The sequence below is a fragment of the Ranitomeya variabilis genome, chromosome 5 (genome assembly GCF_051348905.1).
Source record: "Ranitomeya variabilis isolate aRanVar5 chromosome 5, aRanVar5.hap1, whole genome shotgun sequence".
Classification (NCBI taxonomy): Eukaryota; Metazoa; Chordata; class Amphibia; order Anura; family Dendrobatidae; genus Ranitomeya; species Ranitomeya variabilis.
Window position 1 is genome coordinate 672,915,862 of NC_135236.1, and position 19,776 is coordinate 672,935,637.

General features: G+C 47.8%; 2 protein-coding genes across 3 annotated transcripts in view; one reads left to right on the top strand and one right to left on the bottom strand.

Moving 5' to 3' along the window:
* The window catches only part of FBXO7 (F-box protein 7), a 37,861-nt gene that overhangs the window by 11,708 nt on the left and 6,377 nt on the right, over nt 1-19,776 (bottom strand). The gene's annotated exons all lie outside the window — the stretch shown is intronic.
* Nucleotides 7-7,610, top strand: RTCB (RNA 2',3'-cyclic phosphate and 5'-OH ligase). Its single transcript, XM_077266812.1, has 12 exons — nt 7-304; nt 3,866-3,944; nt 4,154-4,221; nt 4,326-4,425; nt 4,516-4,672; nt 4,752-4,908; nt 4,993-5,152; nt 5,228-5,403; nt 5,485-5,673; nt 5,869-5,979; nt 6,048-6,167; nt 6,254-7,610. Exons 1-12 carry the CDS (start codon nt 212-214, stop codon nt 6,359-6,361), a joined length of 1,518 nt encoding a protein of 505 aa, XP_077122927.1. The 5' UTR covers nt 7-211; the 3' UTR covers nt 6,362-7,610.

The following is a 19,776-nucleotide window of genomic DNA, read 5'->3' on the forward strand; positions in this document are numbered from 1 at the left end:
AGCTATAGTGAAGAGTATGGCAGGAGCGCCTGAGTGTAAACGTCAAACCACGTGGTAGCTCGCGGTGTCCGAATGTGACGGCCATTGAGAGTGTGGCAGAACAAAATAGGTTTGCGATTGCGTGTCGCAGAGAGGGTCTTCCGGAAGTGACGTCGCAGGCAGTTCCGGTGCCGGCTGGCCGACTGTGTGTGTGAGGCGAGGAGCCGTCACCATGAGCCGCAGCTACAATGACGAGTTACAGTATCTGGACAAGATCCACAAGAACTGCTGGAGGATCCGCAAGGGATTCGTCCCCAACATGCAGGTCCGTATCCGGCCGAGAGGGGGCCACACAGCTGTATATAGCCAGTGTAATGCCGGAGCACGGGCTATAGGTGGCGCTACTGAGCCTGACTGCAGGAGAATAGCGAGTGCAGCTCTGGGGTATAATACAGGAGGTAACTCAGGATCAGTAATGTAATGTATGTACACACTGACTGCACCAGCAGAATAGTGAGTGCAGCTCTGGGGTATAATACAGGATGTAACTCAGGATCAGTAATGTAATGTATGTACACAGTGACTGCACCAGCAGAATAGTGAGTGCAGCTCTGGAGTAGAATACAGGATGTAACTCAGGATCAGTAATGTAATGTATGTACACAGTGACTGCACCAGCAGAATAGTGAGTGCAGCTCTGGAGTATAATACAGGATGTAACTCAGGATCAGTAATGTAATGTATGTACACAGTGACTGCAACAGCAGAATAGTGAGTGCAGCTCTGGAGTATAATACAGGATGTAACTCAGGATCAGTAATGTAATGTATGTACACAGTGACTGCACCAGCAGAATAGTGAGTGCAGCTCTGGGGTATAATACAGGAGGTAACTCAGGATCAGTAATGTAATGTATGTACACAGTGACTGCACCAGCAGAATAGTGAGTGCAGCTCTGGGGTATAATACAGGAGGTAACTCAGGATCAGTAATGTAATGTATGTACACACTGACTGCACCAGCAGAATACTGAGTGCAGCTCTGGGGTATAATACAGGATGTAACTCAGGACCAGTAATGTTATGTATGTACACAGTGACTGCACCAGCAGAATAGTGAGTGCAGCTCTAGAGTATAATACAGGATGTAACTCAGGATCAGTAATGTAATGTATGTACACAGTGACTGCACCAGCAGAATAGTGAGTGCAGCTCCGGAGTATAATACAGGAGGTAACTCAGGATCAGTAATGTAATGTATGTACACAGTGACTGCACCAGCAGAATAGTGAGTGCAGCTCCGGAGTATAATACAGGAGGTAACTCAGGATCAGTAATGTAATGTATGTACACAGTGACTGCACCAGCAGAATAGTGAGTGCAGCTCTGGAGTATAATACAGGATATAACTCAGGAACAGTAATATAATGTATGTACACAGTGACTGCACCAGCAGAATAGTGAGTGCAGCTCTGGAGTATAATACAGGATGTAACTCAGGATCAGTAATGTAATGTATGTACACAGTGACTGCACCAGCAGAATAGTGAGTGCAGCTCTGGAGTATAATGCAGGAGGTAACTCAGGATCAGTAATATAATGAATGTACACAGTGACTGCACCAGCAGAATAGTGAGTGCAGCTCTGGAGTATAATACAGGATGTAACTCAGGATCAGTAATGTATGTACACAGTGACTGCACCAGCAGAATAGTGAGTGCAGCTCTGGAGCATAATACAGGATGTAACTCAGGATCAGTAATGTAATGTATGTACACAGTGACTGCACCAGCAGAATAGTGAGTGCAGCTCTGGAGTATAATACAGGATGTAACTCAGGATTAGTAATGTAATGTATGTACACAGTGACTGCACCAGCAGAATAGTGAGTGCAGCTCTGGAGTATAATACAGGATGTAACTCAGGATTAGTAATGTAATGTATGTGCACAGTGACTGCACCAGCAGAATAGTGAGTGCAGCTCTGGAGGATAATACAGGATGTAACTCAGGATTAGTAATGTAATGTATGTACACAGTGACTGCACCAGCAGAATAGTGAGTGCAGCTCTGGAGTATAATACAGGATGTAACTCAGGATTAGTAATGTAATGTATGTACACAGTGACTGCACCAGCAGAATAGTGAGTGCAGCTCTGGAGGATAATACAGGATGTAACTCAGGATTAGTAATGTAATGTATGTACACAGTGACTGCACCAGCAGAATAGTGAGTGCAGCTCTGGAGTATAATACAGGATGTAACTCAGGATCAGTAATGTATGTACACAGTGACTGCACCAGCAGAATAGTGAGTGCAGCTCTGGAGTATAATACAGGATGTAACTCAGGATCAGTAATGTATGTACACAGTGACTGCACCAGCAGAATAGTGAGTGCAGCTCTGGAGTATAATACTGGATGTAACTCAGGATCAGTAATGTAATGCATGTACACAGTGACTGCACCAGCAGAATAGTGAGTGCAGCTCTGGGGTATAATACATTATGTAACTCAGGATCAGTAATGTAATGTATGTACACAGTGACTGCACCAGCAGAATAGTGAGTGCAGCTCTGGAGTATAATACAGGATGTAACTCAGGATCAGTAATGTAATGTATGTACACAGTGACTGCACCAGCAGAATAGTGAGTGCAGCTCTGGAGTATAATACAGGATGTAACTCAGGATCAGTAATGTATGTACACAGTGACTGCACCAGCAGAATAGTGAGTGCAGCTCTGGGGTATAATACAGGATGTAACTTAGGATCAGTAATGTATGTACACAGTGACTGCACCAGCAGAATAGTGAGTGCAGCTCTGGGGTATAATACAGGATGTAACTTAGGATCAGTAATGTATGTACACAGTGACTGCACCAGCAGAATAGTGAGTGCAGCTCTGAGGTATAATACAGGATGTAACTCAGGATCAGTAATGTATGTACACAGTGACTGCACCAGCAGAATAGTGAGTGCAGCTCTGGGGTATAATACAGGAGGTAACTCAGGATCAGTAATGTAATGTATGTACACAGTGACTGCACCAGCAGAATAGTGAGTGCAGCTCTGGGGTATAATACAGGATGTAACTCAGGATCAGTAATGTAATGTATGTACACAGTGACTGCACCAGCAGAATAGTGAGTGCAGCTCTGGGGTATAATACAGGATGTAACTCAGGATCAGTAATGTAATGTATGTACACAGTGACTGCACCAGCAGAATAGTGAGTGCAGCTCTGGGGTATAATACAGGATGTAACTCAGGATCAGTAATGTAATGTATGTACACAGTGACTGCACCAGCAGAATAGTGAGTGCAGCTCTGGGGTATAATACAGGATGTAACTCAGGATCAGTAATGTAATGTATGTACACAGTGACTGCACCAGCAGAATAGTGAGTGCAGCTCTGGAGTATAATACAGGATGTAACTCAGGATCAGTAATGTAATGTATGTACACAGTCACTGCACCAGCAGAATAGTGAGTGCAGCTCTGGAGTATAATACAGGAGGTTACTCAGGATCAGTAATGTAATGCATGTACACAGTGACTGCACCAGCAGAATAGTGAGTGCAGCTCTGGAGTATAATACAGGATGTAACTCAGGAGCAGTAATGTAATGTATGTACACAGTGACTGCACCAGCAGAATAGTGAGTGCAGCTCTGGAGTATAATACAGGATGTAACTCAGGATCAGTAATGTAATGTATGTACACAGTGACTGCACCAGCAGAATAGTGAGTGCAGCTCTGAGGTATAATACAGGATGTAACTCAGGATCAGTAATGTAATGTATGTACACAGTGACTGCACCAGCAGAGTAGTGAGTGCAGCTCTGGAGTATAATACAGGAGGTAATTGTCGGTCTCGCTCTTAGGTGGAAGGTGTTTTCTATGTGAATGATCCCCTGGAGAAGTTGATGTTTGAGGAGCTGAGGAACGCCTGTCGAGGTGGTGGTACGTTGTGGAATCTTTCTATTAGGTCCAGTAGCAGATTTCCTATAGGGGAACGTGTCTGTATTATCGGGGGTCTTCCCTGTGTTATTTCTCCCCCTTATCTCTTATGATGGATTAATCGATGAGTGCCACGTTATTGTTTGTAGTCTCCTTCCTCTGTGATCCGTTACACCGGTGTAGAGCGACCTTTCTTCTCTTTCCTTTCTCAGGCGCTGGCGGTTTTCTTCCTGCGATGAAGCAGATTGGGAACGTGGCGGCTCTGCCTGGAATCGTGCACGTAAGCTGAGGGATATGTGATGATGTGCAGGGAGTGATGGGGGGCTCTGCGGGGGTCCCGGCCTGTTTCGTACCATCCACACCTTTCATTCTCACCCCCTGTAGAGATCCATCGGGCTTCCTGACGTCCACTCCGGCTACGGCTTCGCTATCGGAAACATGGCGGCCTTCGATATGGATAATCCGGATGCGGTGGTCTCCCCAGGTAGGAGGGAACAGATGTATGAACTTTTAAAGAGACCCTGCCCCTAAACATACCGCCTGCTCAGCTGCTGTTTCGTCCATTGTCCTGCAGGGGGCGTCGGATTTGACATTAACTGCGGGGTCCGTCTGCTTCGCACCAATCTGGATGAGGGGGACGTGCAGCCGGTGAAGGAGCAGCTCGCACAGTCCATGTTCGACCACATTCCCGTCGGGGTGGGATCGAAAGGGGTGATCCCCATGACCGCCAAGTATGTGGGGGGGCCTAAATCTGAAAGGGGTCCTTACCTATCGGCCTGGGGTCCTAATCCGCCTGCTCATCTTACCCAGAGACCTAGAAGAAGCGCTGGAGATGGGGGTGGACTGGTCCCTCCGGGAGGGCTACGCATGGGCCGAAGACAAGGAGCACTGCGAGGAGTACGGCCGGATGCTGCAGGCCGACCCCAGCAAAGTGTCCTCCAAGGCCAAGAAGCGGGGGCTGCCGCAGGTATGGGACCTCCAGAGCTGAACTCATAATTCTGCAATGAATTCCTCCCTGATTTTTCTTTTCCTTGCCGTTTTTGGTTTGCAGCTCGGCACCCTGGGAGCCGGGAACCACTACGCGGAGATCCAGGTGGTGGACGAGATCTACGACGAGTACGCCTCCAAGAAGATGGGCATCGACCACAAGGGGCAGGTGTGCGTGATGATTCACAGCGGCAGCCGCGGCCTCGGCCACCAGGTGGCGACAGGTGCGTGTATCCTTTGTAGATCCTCTCTATGGTTCCCTGTTATCAGCCGCTCACCCATATGGGTCTCCTCTCCAGATGCCCTCGTCGCCATGGAGAAAGCCATGAAGCGAGACAAGATTACCGTGAACGACCGGCAGCTGGCGTGCGCCAGGATCTCCTCCCCCGAGGGACAGGACTACTTGAAGGGCATGGCCGGCGCCGGGAACTACGCCTGGGTGAACCGCTCCTCCATGACCTTCCTGACCAGACAAGTAAGGAGGACGGGGCGGTGGGGGGGGGTAATATTCGGCTTCTGAGACCTCCGGGGGCTCATTCTGGTTTCTATCTTCAAGGCGTTCGCCAAAGTCTTCAACACGACCCCCGATGACCTGGACATGCACGTGATCTACGACGTGTCGCACAACATCGCCAAGGTGGAGCAGCACGTGGTGGACGGGAAGGAGATGACGCTGCTGGTCCACCGGAAGGGCTCCACCCGCGCCTTCCCGCCACACCACCCACTGATCGCCGTGGATTACCAGGTGAGATCTATCGGGGTCCAGGACCCTTCATAAGCCTTGAGCGGAGTTCAATCGCTGCTGCCATCGGTTCGATCCGGTGGGAGGGACGTGATGGAAGCGCCGATGTCGTAGCCCGATAATATTTTATTTATTTATTGTTTTAAACCGGTAAAGTAAAAAAAAAGTAAAATGTGAGGCCGCGTCTCCTCTCCGCAGCTGACCGGGCAGCCGGTGCTGATCGGCGGCACCATGGGCACCTGCAGCTACGTGTTGACCGGCACCGAACAAGGCATGACGGAGACATTCGGGACCACCTGCCACGGAGCGGTGAGTAGCGCCTCCGTCCTCGTGGGGGTTAATAAGATGGCGTCTCTGACACCTCTTCGGTTCTTCAGGGTCGGGCGCTGTCCAGAGCCAAATCTAGACGCAACCTGGACTTCCAAGACGTTCTGGACAAGCTGGCGGACCTGGGCATAGCCATCCGCGTGGCCTCTCCCAAGCTGGTGATGGAGGAGGTGAGCGGACCCGTGCGGTATATATCGCCATCAGGGTAGGGGCGATGCGGAGGGAACGATGACTCACGTCCATTGTGTCCCCTCAGGCCCCCGAATCGTACAAGAATGTGACGGACGTGGTGAACACCTGCCATGATGCCGGGATCAGTAAGAAAGCCATCAAGCTGCGCCCCATCGCTGTCATCAAGGGCTGAGCACGAACTCTAAAGGGCCGAACGCGGAGTCTCCTTCCCACCGCAACAGGACTGAAGCCGAGACCCTCGGCCCGGAATCCGGAACATTTTGTTTACTTCCCTTTAAGTTAACCCTTTCGATCCCATCCTCATGTAGAGACCTAGACATGGCTCTCCTGCTCCGGGAAGCGATCAGTCCAGACCACAGACGCAGGATATGAAAGTATAAATTAAAGGGATATTGTGGCACCGATCACTTCCTCAGCGGGAGGTTGGCAGCACCCGGTGATGTCTACAGATCCCTTATGGGATTGTTGCTCATGTATCATGCCTGCGACCCGCCAGGTATCTGTAGATGTCACCGGGTGCTGCCAACCTCCCGCTGAGGAAGTGAGCAGTACTGGAATATCCCTTTAAGAATTGATGGCATATTCACAGGCAATGCTCCCCCACAAAAATAACCTGATGGCACGGCGTCCCACCTCCTGAACCTTCTCCTATCATTAGAACTAGGAGCTCGTAAACATCTATGTGTGCCACTGAGAAATGGCAGCACTTAAAGGGGCTGTCCAGGACTGCATGTCAGACCCCCACCGATCTGATAACAGTCCCCCTCACCCCCACCCCGCATGGTTCAGCACCTGTGGCGGCTGGACGTGTCAGTGGCGGCTGGACGTGCAGTGGCGGCTATCAGTACTGCAGCTCGGCTCCTATTGAAGTGGCTCTGGATTATCACCACGGGGCATTAATTATATGGCAGCCGCTTATCGGCTCTGATGAATTTTTGTTACCGGCCCCCTATTTTTCTATACACCCCAGAAATCTACCGTTTTGGGTCTTCAGCTCCAATGCAGACCTATGCGTCTCCATGGTTACAGACTACAAACTGACCCTGTGCACTTTGATCCCTCCCTCTGCCACCTGGGAGCCGACTGACACCAGACTGCAGGATCTGCCACACGGGGCATGGTTATCTGATACCACGGAGACACGCAGGACTGCATGAGAGCTGCATACACAAAACGGACTGAACCTTTCTGATTGGAATATTTTGCACTTACACCTTTTTAGTTTTGTGTTTATTAGAAAAATGAAACAATTGTTGCAAAAGTATATGAACCCTTTTGGGCAATGTTCTTTAAGATATGGGAAAGACTGCAGCAAGTCCGCTGTATACTCCGTGACCCAAGTTGGGGGAAATAATGACATTTCTGTTCAAATTAATTATTTTATTTTGTTTTGCCATTAAAAATGTCACAAGGAGCAAAAACTGAGTGATTTTTATTTTTTTGCAGTTTTTATGGAGATTTATTTTTTTTCACACACACATTGTATCTTCCTACAGCTACCACTAGGTGGAGCATAAGAGCCGGGTGCAGTGAGCTCCCCCTAGTGGTGGATGCAGACATAAAGAATTTATGCCCCAGTTTGATCCTACTTCGCCTTTATGTCACAAGGAAAACTGAGAAATAGAAAAATCTGTGTGTCTCAGGAGATCAGCCAAGGATCTCCTCTTCACTGTCCTGTGACAGTAAGTCTAAGCCACGCCCCCTTGCCTCCAGGCGGCTGCAGCAGGAGCCTCCCTCCTCTGCCCTGTCTAAGCCACGCCCCCTTGCCTCCAGCTGGCTGCAGCAGAAGCCTCCCCCCCTCTGCCCTCTCTAAGCCACGCGCCCCTTGCCTCCAGCTGGCTGCAGCAGGAGCCTCCCCCCCCTCTGCCCTGTTTAAGCCACGCCCCCTTAGGACTTTATCAGGATGGACCAGGTTGCGGTGAAGTTGGGGTTAAGGGTTCTGCACAGGGCTGGTAGAATTGGATGCACCATGCAAAACATTGTCCACATTTGACCCTTTATCCTCCAGTAGAGGTCTCACGGCCTCCAAGCCTAGTAAACCCTGTAGACGTTTGATGTATCCTATGGCCACTCGTAGGGTCTCCACTTTGTTCAGCCGTTTCTCCACCGATTCTTGGGGCAGGTGCCGCCTGAGCGTAGCCCTCGTTCACACATCCTACCCTTTGTGTTGTGAATTTGGATTCTGGGCTCCCCCGGTGGCTACTGGTGGAATTGAACTGGTGTCTTCATCTTCTCTGTTCACCTGTTCCCATCAAGATGTGGGAGTCGCTATATAGCCTTGCTGCTCTGTTAGTTTCTTGCCGGTCAACAATGTTATCAGAAGCCTCTCTGTGCTTGTTCCTGCTCCTAGACAACTACTAGAAAAGTTGGACTCTTGTCCATGTTTGTTTTTGCATTTTTGTTCCAGTTCACAGCTGTAGTTTCGTTACTGTGTCTGGAAAGCTCTTGTGAACAGGAATTGCCACTCTGGTGTTAAGAGTTAATGCCAGAGTTTTAAAGTAATTTCTGGATGGTGTTTTGATAGGGTTTTTAGCTGACCATGAAAGTGTCCTTTCTGTCTTCTGCTATGTAGTAAGTGGACCTCAAATTTGCTAAACCTATTTTCATACTACGTTTGTTATTTCTTCTTAATTCACCGCCAATACATGTGGGGGGCCTCTGTCTCCTTTCGGGGTATTTCTCTAGAGGTGAGCTAGGACTAATATTTTCCTCTGCTAGCATTATTTAGTTCTCCGGCTGGTGCTGGGCATCTAGAATCAACGTAGGCATGCTACCCGGCCACTGCTAGTTGTGCGTTAGGTTTAGTTCATGGTCAGCTCAGTTCCCATCTTCCAAGAGCTAGTTCCTATATATGCTGATGCTATGATCTCTTGCCATTGAGATCATGACAGTTTGACCGGCCCACTAAAGGGTTAAAATCCTTGGCTGAGAAAGGAGAGAAATAAGTAGTCTGCTGAAATTTTTTTTTTTTTTTTTTTTTCCTCTCCTTCTAATCTTTGAATGGCTCTGTGTCCACCTGTTTGTAATGGATCTTCAGAGTGTAACTGCAGGTTTGAATAATCTCGCCACGAAGGTACAAAATTTGCAAGATTTTGTTTGTCATGCACCTGTATCTGAGCCGAGAATTCCTTTGCCGGAATTTTTCTCGGGGAATAGATCTGGGTTTCAGAATTTTCGAAATAATTGCAAATTATTTTTGTCCCTGAAATCTCGCTCTGCCGGAGACCCTGCACAGCAGGTCAGGATTGTGATTTCCTTGCTCCGGGGCGACCCTCAAGACTGGGCTTTTTCATTGACACCAGGGGATCCTGCGTTGCTCAATGTGGATGCGTTTTTTCTGGCCTTGGGGTTGCTTTATGACGAACCTCATTTGGAGCTTCAGGCAGAAAAAACTTTGATGTCCCTATCTCAGGGGCAAGATGAAGCGGAAATTTACTGCCAAAGATTCCGTAAATGGTCTGTGCTTACTCAGTGGAATGAGTGCGCCCTGGCGGCGACTTTCAGAGAGGGTCTCTCTGATGTCATTAAGGATGTTATGGTGGGGTTCCCTGTGCCTGCGGGTCTGAATGAGTCCATGACAATGGCTATTCAGATCGATAGGCGTTTGCGGGAGCGCAAACCAGTGCACCATCTGGCGGTGTCCACTGAGAAGTCGCCAGAGAGTATGCAGTGTGATAGAATTCTGTCCCGAAGCGAGCGGCAGAATTTTAGACGGAAAAATGGGTTGTGTTTCTATTGTGGTGATTCTACTCATGTTATATCAGCATGCTCTAAGCGCACTAAAAAGCTTGGTAAATCTGTTTCCATTTGCACCTTACCGTCTAAGTTTATTCTATCTGTGACCCTGATTTGCTCTTTGTCATCTATTACCACGGACGCCTATGTCGACTCTGGCGCCGCTTTGAGTCTTATGGATTGGTCCTTTGCCAAACGCTGTGGGTATGATTTAGAGCCTTTGGAGACTCCTATTCCTCTGAAGGGGATTGACTCCACCCCATTGGCTAATAATAAACCACAATACTGGACACAAGTAACTATGCGTATTAATCCGGATCACCAGGAGATTATTCGCTTTCTGGTGCTGCATAATCTACATGATGATTTGGTGCTAGGATTGCCTTGGCTGCAATCTCACAACCCAGTCCTCGACTGGAGAGCTATGTCTGTGTTGAGCTGGGGATGTAAGGGGGCTCATGGGGATGTACCTGTGGTTTCCATTTCATCATCTATTCCCTCTGAAATTCCTGAGTTCCTGTCTGACTATCGTGACGTCTTTGAAGAATCCAAGCTTGGTTCGTTACCTCCGCACCGAGAGTGCGATTGTGCCATAGATTTAATCCCGGGTAGTAAATACCCAAAGGGTCGTTTATTTAATCTGTCTGTGCCTGAACATGCTGCTATGCGAGAATATATAAAGGAGTCCTTGGAAAAGGGACATATTCGTCCATCGTCATCTCCCTTAGGAGCCGGTTTTTTCTTTGTGTCAAAAAAAGACGGCTCTTTGAGACCGTGTATTGATTATCGGCTTTTGAATAAAATCACTGTTAAATATCAATACCCATTGCCGTTGCTGACTGATTTGTTTGCTCGCATAAAGGGGGCCAAGTGGTTCTCTAAGATTGACCTTCGTGGGGCGTATAATTTGGTGCGAATCAGGCAGGGGGATGAGTGGAAAACCGCATTTAATACGCCCGAGGGCCACTTTGAGTATTTAGTGATGCCTTTTGGTCTTTCAAATGCTCCGTCAGTTTTCCAGTCCTTTATGCATGATATTTTTCGCGATTATTTGGATAAATTTATGATTGTGTATCTGGATGATATTCTGATTTTTTTCGGATGACTGGGACTCTCATGTCCAGCAAGTCAAGAGGGTTTTTCAGGTTTTGCGGTCTAATTCTTTGTGTGTGAAGGGTTCTAAGTGTGTTTTTGGGGTACAGAGGATTTCCTTTTTGGGATATATTTTTTCCCCCTCTTCCATTGAAATGGATCCTGTCAAGGTTCAAGCTATTTGTGATTGGACGCAGCCCTCTTCTCTTAAGAGTCTTCAGAAATTTTTGGGCTTTGCTAACTTTTATCGTCGATTTATTGCTGGTTTTTCGGATATTGCTAAGCCATTGACCGATTTGACTAAGAAGGGTGCTGATGTTGCTGATTGGTCCCCTGATGCTGTGGAGGCCTTTCGGGAGCTTAAGCGCCGTTTTTCCTCTGCCCCTGTGTTGCGTCAGCCTGATGTTGCTCTACCTTTTCAGGTTGAGGTCGACGCTTCTGAGATCGGAGCTGGGGCAGTGTTGTCGCAGAAAAGTTCTGACTGCTCCGTGATGAGGCCTTGTGCCTTCTTTTCCCGTAAATTTTCGCCCGCTGAGCGGAATTATGATGTTGGGAATCGGGAGCTTTTGGCCATGAAGTGGGCTTTTGAGGAGTGGCGCCATTGGCTTGAGGGGGCCAGACATCAGGTGGTGGTATTGACTGACCACAAAAATTTGATTTATCTTGAGACCGCCAGGCGCCTGAATCCTAGACAGGCGCGCTGGTCATTATTTTTCTCTCGGTTTAATTTTGTGGTGTCATACCTACCGGGTTCTAAGAATGTTAAGGCGGATGCCCTTTCTAGGAGTTTTGAGCCTGACTCGCCTGGTAACTCTGAGCCCACAGGTATCCTTAAGGATGGAGTGGTATTGTCAGCCGTTTCTCCAGACCTGCGGCGGGCCTTGCAGGAGTTTCAGGCGGATAGACCTGATCGTTGCCCACCTGATAAACTGTTTGTTCCTGATGATTGGACCAGTAGAGTCATCTCTGAGGTTCATTCTTCTGCGTTGGCAGGTCATCCTGGCATTTTTGGTACCAGGGATTTGGTGGCAAGGTCCTTCTGGTGGCCTTCCCTGTCACGAGATGTGCGAGGCTTTGTGCAGTCTTGTGACGTTTGTGCTCGGGCCAAGCCTTGTTGTTCTCGGGCTAGTGGATTGTTGTTGCCCTTGCCTATTCCTAAGAGGCCTTGGACGCACATCTCGATGGATTTTATTTCAGATCTGCCTGTTTCTCAGAAGATGTCTGTCATCTGGGTGGTGTGTGACCGTTTCTCTAAGATGGTCCATTTGGTTCCTCTGCCCAAGTTGCCTTCTTCTTCCGAGTTGGTTCCTCTGTTTTTTCAAAATGTTGTTCGTTTGCATGGTATTCCTGAGAATATCGTTTCTGACAGAGGGACCCAATTCGTGTCTAGATTTTGGCGGGCATTCTGTGCTAGGATGGGCATAGATTTATCTTTTTCGTCCGCTTTCCATCCTCAGACGAATGGCCAGACCGAGCGGATTAATCAGACCCTGGAGACATATCTGAGGTGTTTTGTGTCTGCTGACCAGGATGATTGGGTTGCTTTTTTGCCATTGGCGGAGTTCGCTCTCAATAATCGGGCCAGCTCTGCCACTTTGGTGTCCCCGTTTTTCTGTAATTCGGGGTTTCATCCTCGATTTTCCTCTGGTCAGGTGGAATCTTCGGATTGTCCTGGAGTGGATGCTGTGGTGGAGAGATTGCATCGGATTTGGGGGCAGGTGGTGGACAATTTGAGGTTGTCCCAGGAGAAGACTCAGCTTTTTGCCAACCGCCACCGTCGTGTTGGTCCTCGGCTTTGTGTTGGGGATTTGGTGTGGTTGTCTTCTCGTTTTGTCCCTATGAGGGTCTCTTCTCCTAAGTTTAAGCCTCGGTTCATCGGCCCGTATAAGATATTGGAGATTCTTAACCCTGTTTCCTTCCGTTTGGACCTCCCTGCATCCTTTTCTATTCATAACGTTTTTCATCGGTCATTATTGCGCAGGTATGAGGTACCGGTTGTGCCTTCCGTTGAGCCTCCTGCTCCGGTGTTGGTTGAGGGTGAGTTGGAGTACGTTGTGGAGAAAATCTTAGACTCTCGTGTTTCCAGACGGAGACTCCAGTATCTGGTCAAGTGGAAGGGATACGGCCAGGAGGATAATTCTTGGGTGAATGCATCTGATGTTCATGCCTCTGATCTGGTTCGTGCCTTTCATAGGGCCCATCCTGATCGCCCTGGTGGTTCTGGTGAGGGTTCGGTGCCCCCTCCTTGAGGGGGGGGTACTGTTGTGAATTTGGATTCTGGGCTCCCCCGGTGGCTACTGGTGGAATTGAACTGGTGTCTTCATCTTCTCTGTTCACCTGTTCCCATCAAGATGTGGGAGTCGCTATATAACCTTGCTGCTCTGTTAGTTTCTTGCCGGTCAACAATGTTATCAGAAGCCTCTCTGTGCTTGTTCCTGCTCCTAGACAACTACTAGATAAGTTGGACTCTTGTCCATGTTTGTTTTTGCATTTTTGTTCCAGTTCACAGCTGTAGTTTCGTTACTGTGTCTGGAAAGCTCTTGTGAACAGGAATTGCCACTCTGGTGTTATGAGTTAATGCCAGAGTTTTAAAGTAATTTCTGGATGGTGTTTTGATAGGGTTTTCAGCTGACCATGAAAGTGTCCTTTCTGTCTTCTGCTATGTAGTAAGTGGACCTCAAATTTGCTAAACCTATTTTCATACTATGTTTGTTATTTCTTCTTAATTCACCGCCAATACATGTGGGGGGCCTCTGTCTCCTTTCGGGGTATTTCTCTAGAGGTGAGCTAGGACTAATATTTTCCTCTGCTAGCATTATTTAGTTCTCCGGCTGGTGCTGGGCATCTAGAATCAACGTAGGCATGCTACCCGGCCACTGCTAGTTGTGCGTTAGGTTTAGTTCATGGTCAGCTCAGTTCCCATCTTCCAAGAGCTAGTTCCTATATATGCTGATGCTATGATCTCTTGCCATTGAGATCATGACACCTTTGCCTTTTTGGATGAAGGCTGGCTGTTGTGAATTCCGTTCTCGGGCTCCCTCCTGTGGTCGCAAATGGTACTTTGGTGAGTTCTGTCCTTGGACACCCTCTGGTGGCTTTGAGTGGAACTGCTGATCTTTGAGGTTGTCTTTCTCAGCTGCCCTTGCTTATTGCTTCTGCTGGCTTCCCTATTTAACTCTGCCCAGGTCGTTAGTCCATGCCAGCTGTCAATGTCTCAGTACTGGTTCAGATCTCTCTTGGATTTCTCAGATGACCTGTCTACTCCAGCAGAAGCTAAGTCCCTGCTAGTTCATTTGCTGTTCATTGGTTTTGAATATATTTCTCAGTACATGCTATGTTTCTAGTCCAGCCTGCTATTATGATATTTCCTTGCTAGCTGGAAGCTCTGGGGGTGCAGAGCTGCACCTCCACACCGTGAGTCGGTGTGGGGGTCTTTTTGCACACTCTGCATGGTTTTTGCAGTTTTTAATACTGACCGCATAGTTCCCTTTCCTATCCTCTGTCTATCTAGAGAAGATTCGGCCTCCTTTGCTAAAATCTGTTTAATTCCTGTGTTTGTCACTTCCCTCTTAGCTCACAGTCAATATTTGTGGGGGGCTACCTTTACTTTGGGGAATTTCTCTGAGGCAAGGTAGGCTGCTATTTCTATCTCTAGGGGTAGTTAGCTCTTAGGCTGTGAAGAGGCGTCTAGGGAGAGTTAGGCACGCTCCACGGCTGTTTCTAGTGTGTGTGATAGGATTAGGGATTGCGGTCAGTAGAGTTACCACCTCCTCAGAGCTGGTCCCAGGTTTTCTGTTTTAACCATCAGGTCATTTCAGGTGCTCCTAACCACCAGGTCCATACCAGTACAGCAGGCCTACAAAGTGTTAATGCATCTCAAAAGAGGGAAAAGAGAAGTTCTGAGTCAATTTTTTTTTCTTTGCAGTGTGTTTTGTCTTTCTTTTCCCCTTAACCTCTGGGTGGTTCAGGACTCAGGTGTAGATATGGATATTCAAGGTCTGTCCTCTTGTGTGGATCAACTCACTGCAAGGGTACAAAGTATTCAAGATTATGTAGTTCAGAATCCGATGTTAGAGCCTAGAATTCCAATTCCTGATTTGTTTTCTGGGGATAGATCTAAGTTTCTGAATTTCAAAAATAATTGCAGACTGTTTCTTGCTCTGAAACCTCGCTCCTCTGGTGACCCCATTCAGCAAATAAAGATTATTATTTCTTTGTTGCGTGGTGACCCACAAGACTGGGCATTCTCCCTTGAGCCAGGAAATCCTGCATTGCTAAATGTAGATGCATTTTTTCTGGCGCTTGGATTGCTTTATGACGAACCTAATTCTGTAGATCAGGCAGAAAAGATCTTGCTGGCTCTATGTCAGGGTCAGGATGAAGCGGAGGTATATTGTCAGAAGTTTAGAAAATGGTCTGTGCTTACACAATGGAATGAGTGTGCCCTGGCAGCAATTTTCAGAAAAGGTCTTTCTGAAGCCCTTAAGGATGTTATGGTGGGGTTCCCTACGCCTGCTGGTTTGAATGAGTCAATGTCTTTGGCCATTCAGATTGATCGGCGTTTGCGCGAGCGCAAAGTTGTGCACCATTTGGCGGTGTCCTCTGAGCGGAGGCCTGAGCCTATGCAATGTGATAGGACCTTGACCAGAGCTGAACGGCAAGAATACAGACGTCAGAATGGCCTGTGTTTTTACTGTGGTGACTCCTCTCATTCTATCTCTGATTGTCCTAAGCGCACTAAGCGGTTCGCTAGGTCTGTCACCATTAGTACTTTGCAGCCTAAATTTCTCTTATCTGTTACTCTGATTTGCTCTCTGTCGTCCTACTCTGTTATGGCATTTGTGGATTCAGGCGCAGCCCTGAATTTGATGGACTTGGAGTTTGCCAGGCACTGTGGTTTTTTCTTGGAGCCTTTGCAGTATCCTATTCCATTAAGGGGAATTGATGCCACGCCGTTAGCCAAGAATAAGCCTCAGTACTGGACTCAGCTGACCATGTACATGGCTCCCGCACATCAGGAAAATATTCGCTTTTTGGTGTTGCATAATTTGCATGATGTTGTCGTGTTGGGTTTGCCATGGTTACAGGGTCATAATCCAGTACTGGATTGGAAATCAATGTCTGTGTCTAGTTGGGGTTGTCAAGGGGTACATAGTGATGATCCTTTGATGTCAATTTCTTCTTCCACTTCTTCTGAAGTCCCTGAGTTTTTGTCAGATTACCAGGATGTGTTTGATGAGCCCAAATCAAGTACTCTGCCTCCTCATAGGGATTGCGATTGCGCTATTAATCTGATTCCTGGTAGTAAATTTCCTAAGGGCCGACTTTTCAATTTATCTGTGCCAGAACATGCCGCTATGCGGAGTTATGTAAAGGAGTCCTTGGAGAAGGGGCATATTCGCCCGTCTTCGTCACCGTTGGGAGCAGGGTTCTTTTTTGTGGCCAAGAAGGATGGCTCTCTTGAGACCCTGTATAGATTATCGCCTTCTCAATAAAATCACGGTCAAATTTCAGTACCCTTTGCCTCTGCTGTCTGATTTGTTTGCTCGGATTAAGGGGGCTAGTTGGTTTACCAAGATTGACCTTCGAGGGGCGTATAATCTTGTGCGTATTAAACAGGGCGATGAATGGAAAACAGCATTTAATACGCCCGAGGGCCATTTTGAGTACCTGGTGATGCCATTCGGGCTTTCTAATGCTCCATCTGTGTTTCAGTCCTTTATGCATGACATCTTCCGGAAGTATCTGGATAGGTTCATGATTGTATATTTGGATGATATTTTGGTCTTTTCGGATGATTGGGAGTCTCATGTGAGGCAGGTCAGAATGGTGTGCCAAGTCCTTCGTGCTAATGCGTTGTTTGTGAAGGGGTCTAAATGCCTCTTTGGAGTTCAGAAGGTTTCCTTTTTGGGCTCCATGTTTTCCCCTTCTACTATCGAGATGGATCCTGTCAAAGTTCAGGCCATTTATGATTGGACTCAACCTACATCTGTGAAGAGTCTTCAGAATTTTCTGGGCTTTGCTAATTTTTACCGTCGCTTCATCGCTAATTTTTCTAGTGTGGTGAAGCCTTTGACTGATTTGACGAAGAAAGGCGCTGATGTGGTGAATTGGTCCCCTGCGGCCATTGAGGCTTTTCAGGAGCTTAAACGTCGCTTTACTTCTGCCCCTGTGTTGCGTCAGCCAGATGTTTCGCTCCCTTTTCAGGTCGAGGTTGATGCTTCTGAGATTGGGGCAGGGGCTGTTTTGTCTCAGAGAAGTTCTGATGGCTCTTTGATGAAGCCATGTGCTTTCTTTTCTAGAAAGTTTTCGCCTGCCGAGCGTAATTATGATGTCGGCAATCGGGAGTTGTTGGCTATGAAGTGGGCATTTGAGGAGTGGCGACATTGGCTTGAGGGAGCCAAACACCGCGTAGTGGTCTTGACTGATCACAAGAATCTGACTTATCTCGAGTCTGCCAAACGGTTGAATCCTAGACAGGCTCGATGGTCGCTGTTTTTCTCCCGGTTCGATTTTGTGGTCTCATACCTTCCGGGATCTAAGAATGTGAAGGCGGATGCCCTTTCTAGGAGTTTTTTACCTGATTCTCCGGGAGTCCCTGAGCCGGCTGGTATTCTCAAAGAGGGGGTGATTCTGTCTGCCATTTCCCCTGATTTGCGGCGGGTGCTGCAGGAGTTTCAGGCTGATAGACCTGACCGCTGTCCAGTGGACAAACTGTTTGTCCCTGATAGATGGACTAGTAAAGTTATTTCTGAGGTTCATTGTTCAGTATTGGCTGGTCATCCTGGGATTTTTGGTACCAGAGATTTGGTTGCTAGGTCCTTTTGGTGGCCTTCCTTGTCACGAGATGTGCGTTCTTTTGTGCAGTCCTGTGGAACTTGTGCTCGGGCCAAGCCTTGCTGTTCTCGTGCCAGTGGGTTGCTTTTGCCTTTGCCTGTCCCGAAGAGGCCTTGGACGCATATTTCCATGGATTTTATTTCTGATCTTCCTGTCTCTCAAAGGATGTCCGTCATCTGGGTGATTTGTGATCGGTTTTCTAAGATGGTCCATTTGGTACCCTTGCCTAAATTGCCTTCCTCCTCTGATTTGGTTCCATTATTTTTTCAGCATGTGGTTCGTTTGCATGGCATTCCGGAGAACATTGTGTCGGACAGAGGTTACCAGTTTGTTTCTAGGTTTTGGCGGTCCTTTTGTGCTAAGATGGGCATTGATTTGTCTTTTTCTTCAGCGTTCCATCCTCAGACAAATGGCCAAACCGAACGAACCAATCAGACCTTGGAAACCTATCTGAGATGCTTTGTTTCTGCTGATCAGGATGATTGGGTGAACTTCTTGCCATTGGCCGAGTTCGCTCTTAATAATCGGGCTAGTTCGGCCACTTTGGTTTCGCCTTTTTTTTGTAATTCTGGTTTTCATCCTCGTTTTTCTTCAGGGCAGGTTGAGCCTTCTGACTGTCCTGGTGTGGATTCTGTGGTGGACAGGTTACAGCAAATTTGGACTCACGTGGTGGACAATTTGACGTCTCAGGAGAAGGCGCAACGTTTTGCTAACCGCCGTCGCTGTGTTGGTCCCCGACTTCGTGTTGGGGATTTAGTTTGGTTGTCTTCTCGTTATGTCCCTATGAAGGTTTCTTCTCCTAAGTTTAAGCCTCGTTTCATTGGTCCTTATAAGATTTCTGAAATTATCAATCCTGTGTCGTTTCGTTTGGCCCTTCTAGCTTCTTTTGCCATCCATAATGTGTTCCATAGGTCGTTGTTGCGGAGATATGTGGCGCCTATGGTTCCTTCCGTTGATCATCCTGCTCCGGTGTTGGTTGAGGGGGAGTTGGAGTATGTGGTGAAGATTTTGGATTCTCGTATTTCGAGACTGAAGTTTCAGTACCTGGTTAAATGGAAGGGTTATGGTCAGGAGGATAATTCCTGGGTTGTTGCCTCCGATGTCCACGCTGCCGATTTGGTTCGTGCCTTTCATTTGGCTCGTCCTGATCGGCCTGGGGGCTCTGGTGAGGGTTCGGTGACCCCTCCTCAAGGGGGGGGTACTGTTGTGAATTCCGTTCTCGGGCTCCCTCCTGTGGTCGCGAATGGTACTTTGGTGAGTTCGGTCCTTGGACACCCTCTGGTGGCTTTGAGTGGAATTGCTGATCTTTGAGCTTGGCTTTCTCAGCTGCCCTCGCTTATTGCTTCTGCTGGCTTCCCTATTTAACTCTGCTCAGGTCGTTAGTTCATGCCAGCTGTCAATGTCTCAGTACTGGTTCAGATCTCTCTTGGATTTCTCAGATGACCTGTCTACTCCAGCAGAAGCTAAGTCCCTGCTAGTTCATTTGCTGTTCATTGGTTTTGAATATATTTCTCAGCACATGCTATGTTTCTAGTCCAGCCTGCTATTATGATATTTCCTTGCTAGCTGGAAGCTCTGGGGGTGCAGAGCTGCACCTCCACACCGTGAGTCGGTGTGGGGGTCTTTTTGCACACTCTGCGTGGTTTTTGCAGTTTTTAATACTGACCGCATAGTTCCCTTTCCTATCCTCTGTCTATCTAGCGAAGATTCGGCCTCCTTTGCTAAAATCTGTTTCATTCCTGTGTTTGTCACTTCCCTCTTAGCTCACAGTCAATATTTGTGGGGGGCTACCTTTACTTTGGGGAATTTCTCTGAGGCAAGATAGGCTGCTATTTCTATCTTTAGGGGTAGTTAGCTCTTAGGCTGTGAAGAGGCGTCTAGGGAGAGTTAGGCACGCTCCACGGCTATTTCTAGTGTGTGTGA

Coding starts and splice junctions, on each gene's coding strand:
- RTCB (XM_077266812.1), top strand. CDS start 212: ATGAGCCGCAGCTACAATGACGAGTTACAGTATCTGGACAAGATCCAC. Junction 5,674..5,868: donor TGATCGCCGTGGATTACCAG/GTGAGATCTATC, acceptor TCCTCTCCGCAG/CTGACCGGGCAGCCGGTGCT. Junction 6,168..6,253: donor CCAAGCTGGTGATGGAGGAG/GTGAGCGGACCC, acceptor GTGTCCCCTCAG/GCCCCCGAATCGTACAAGAA.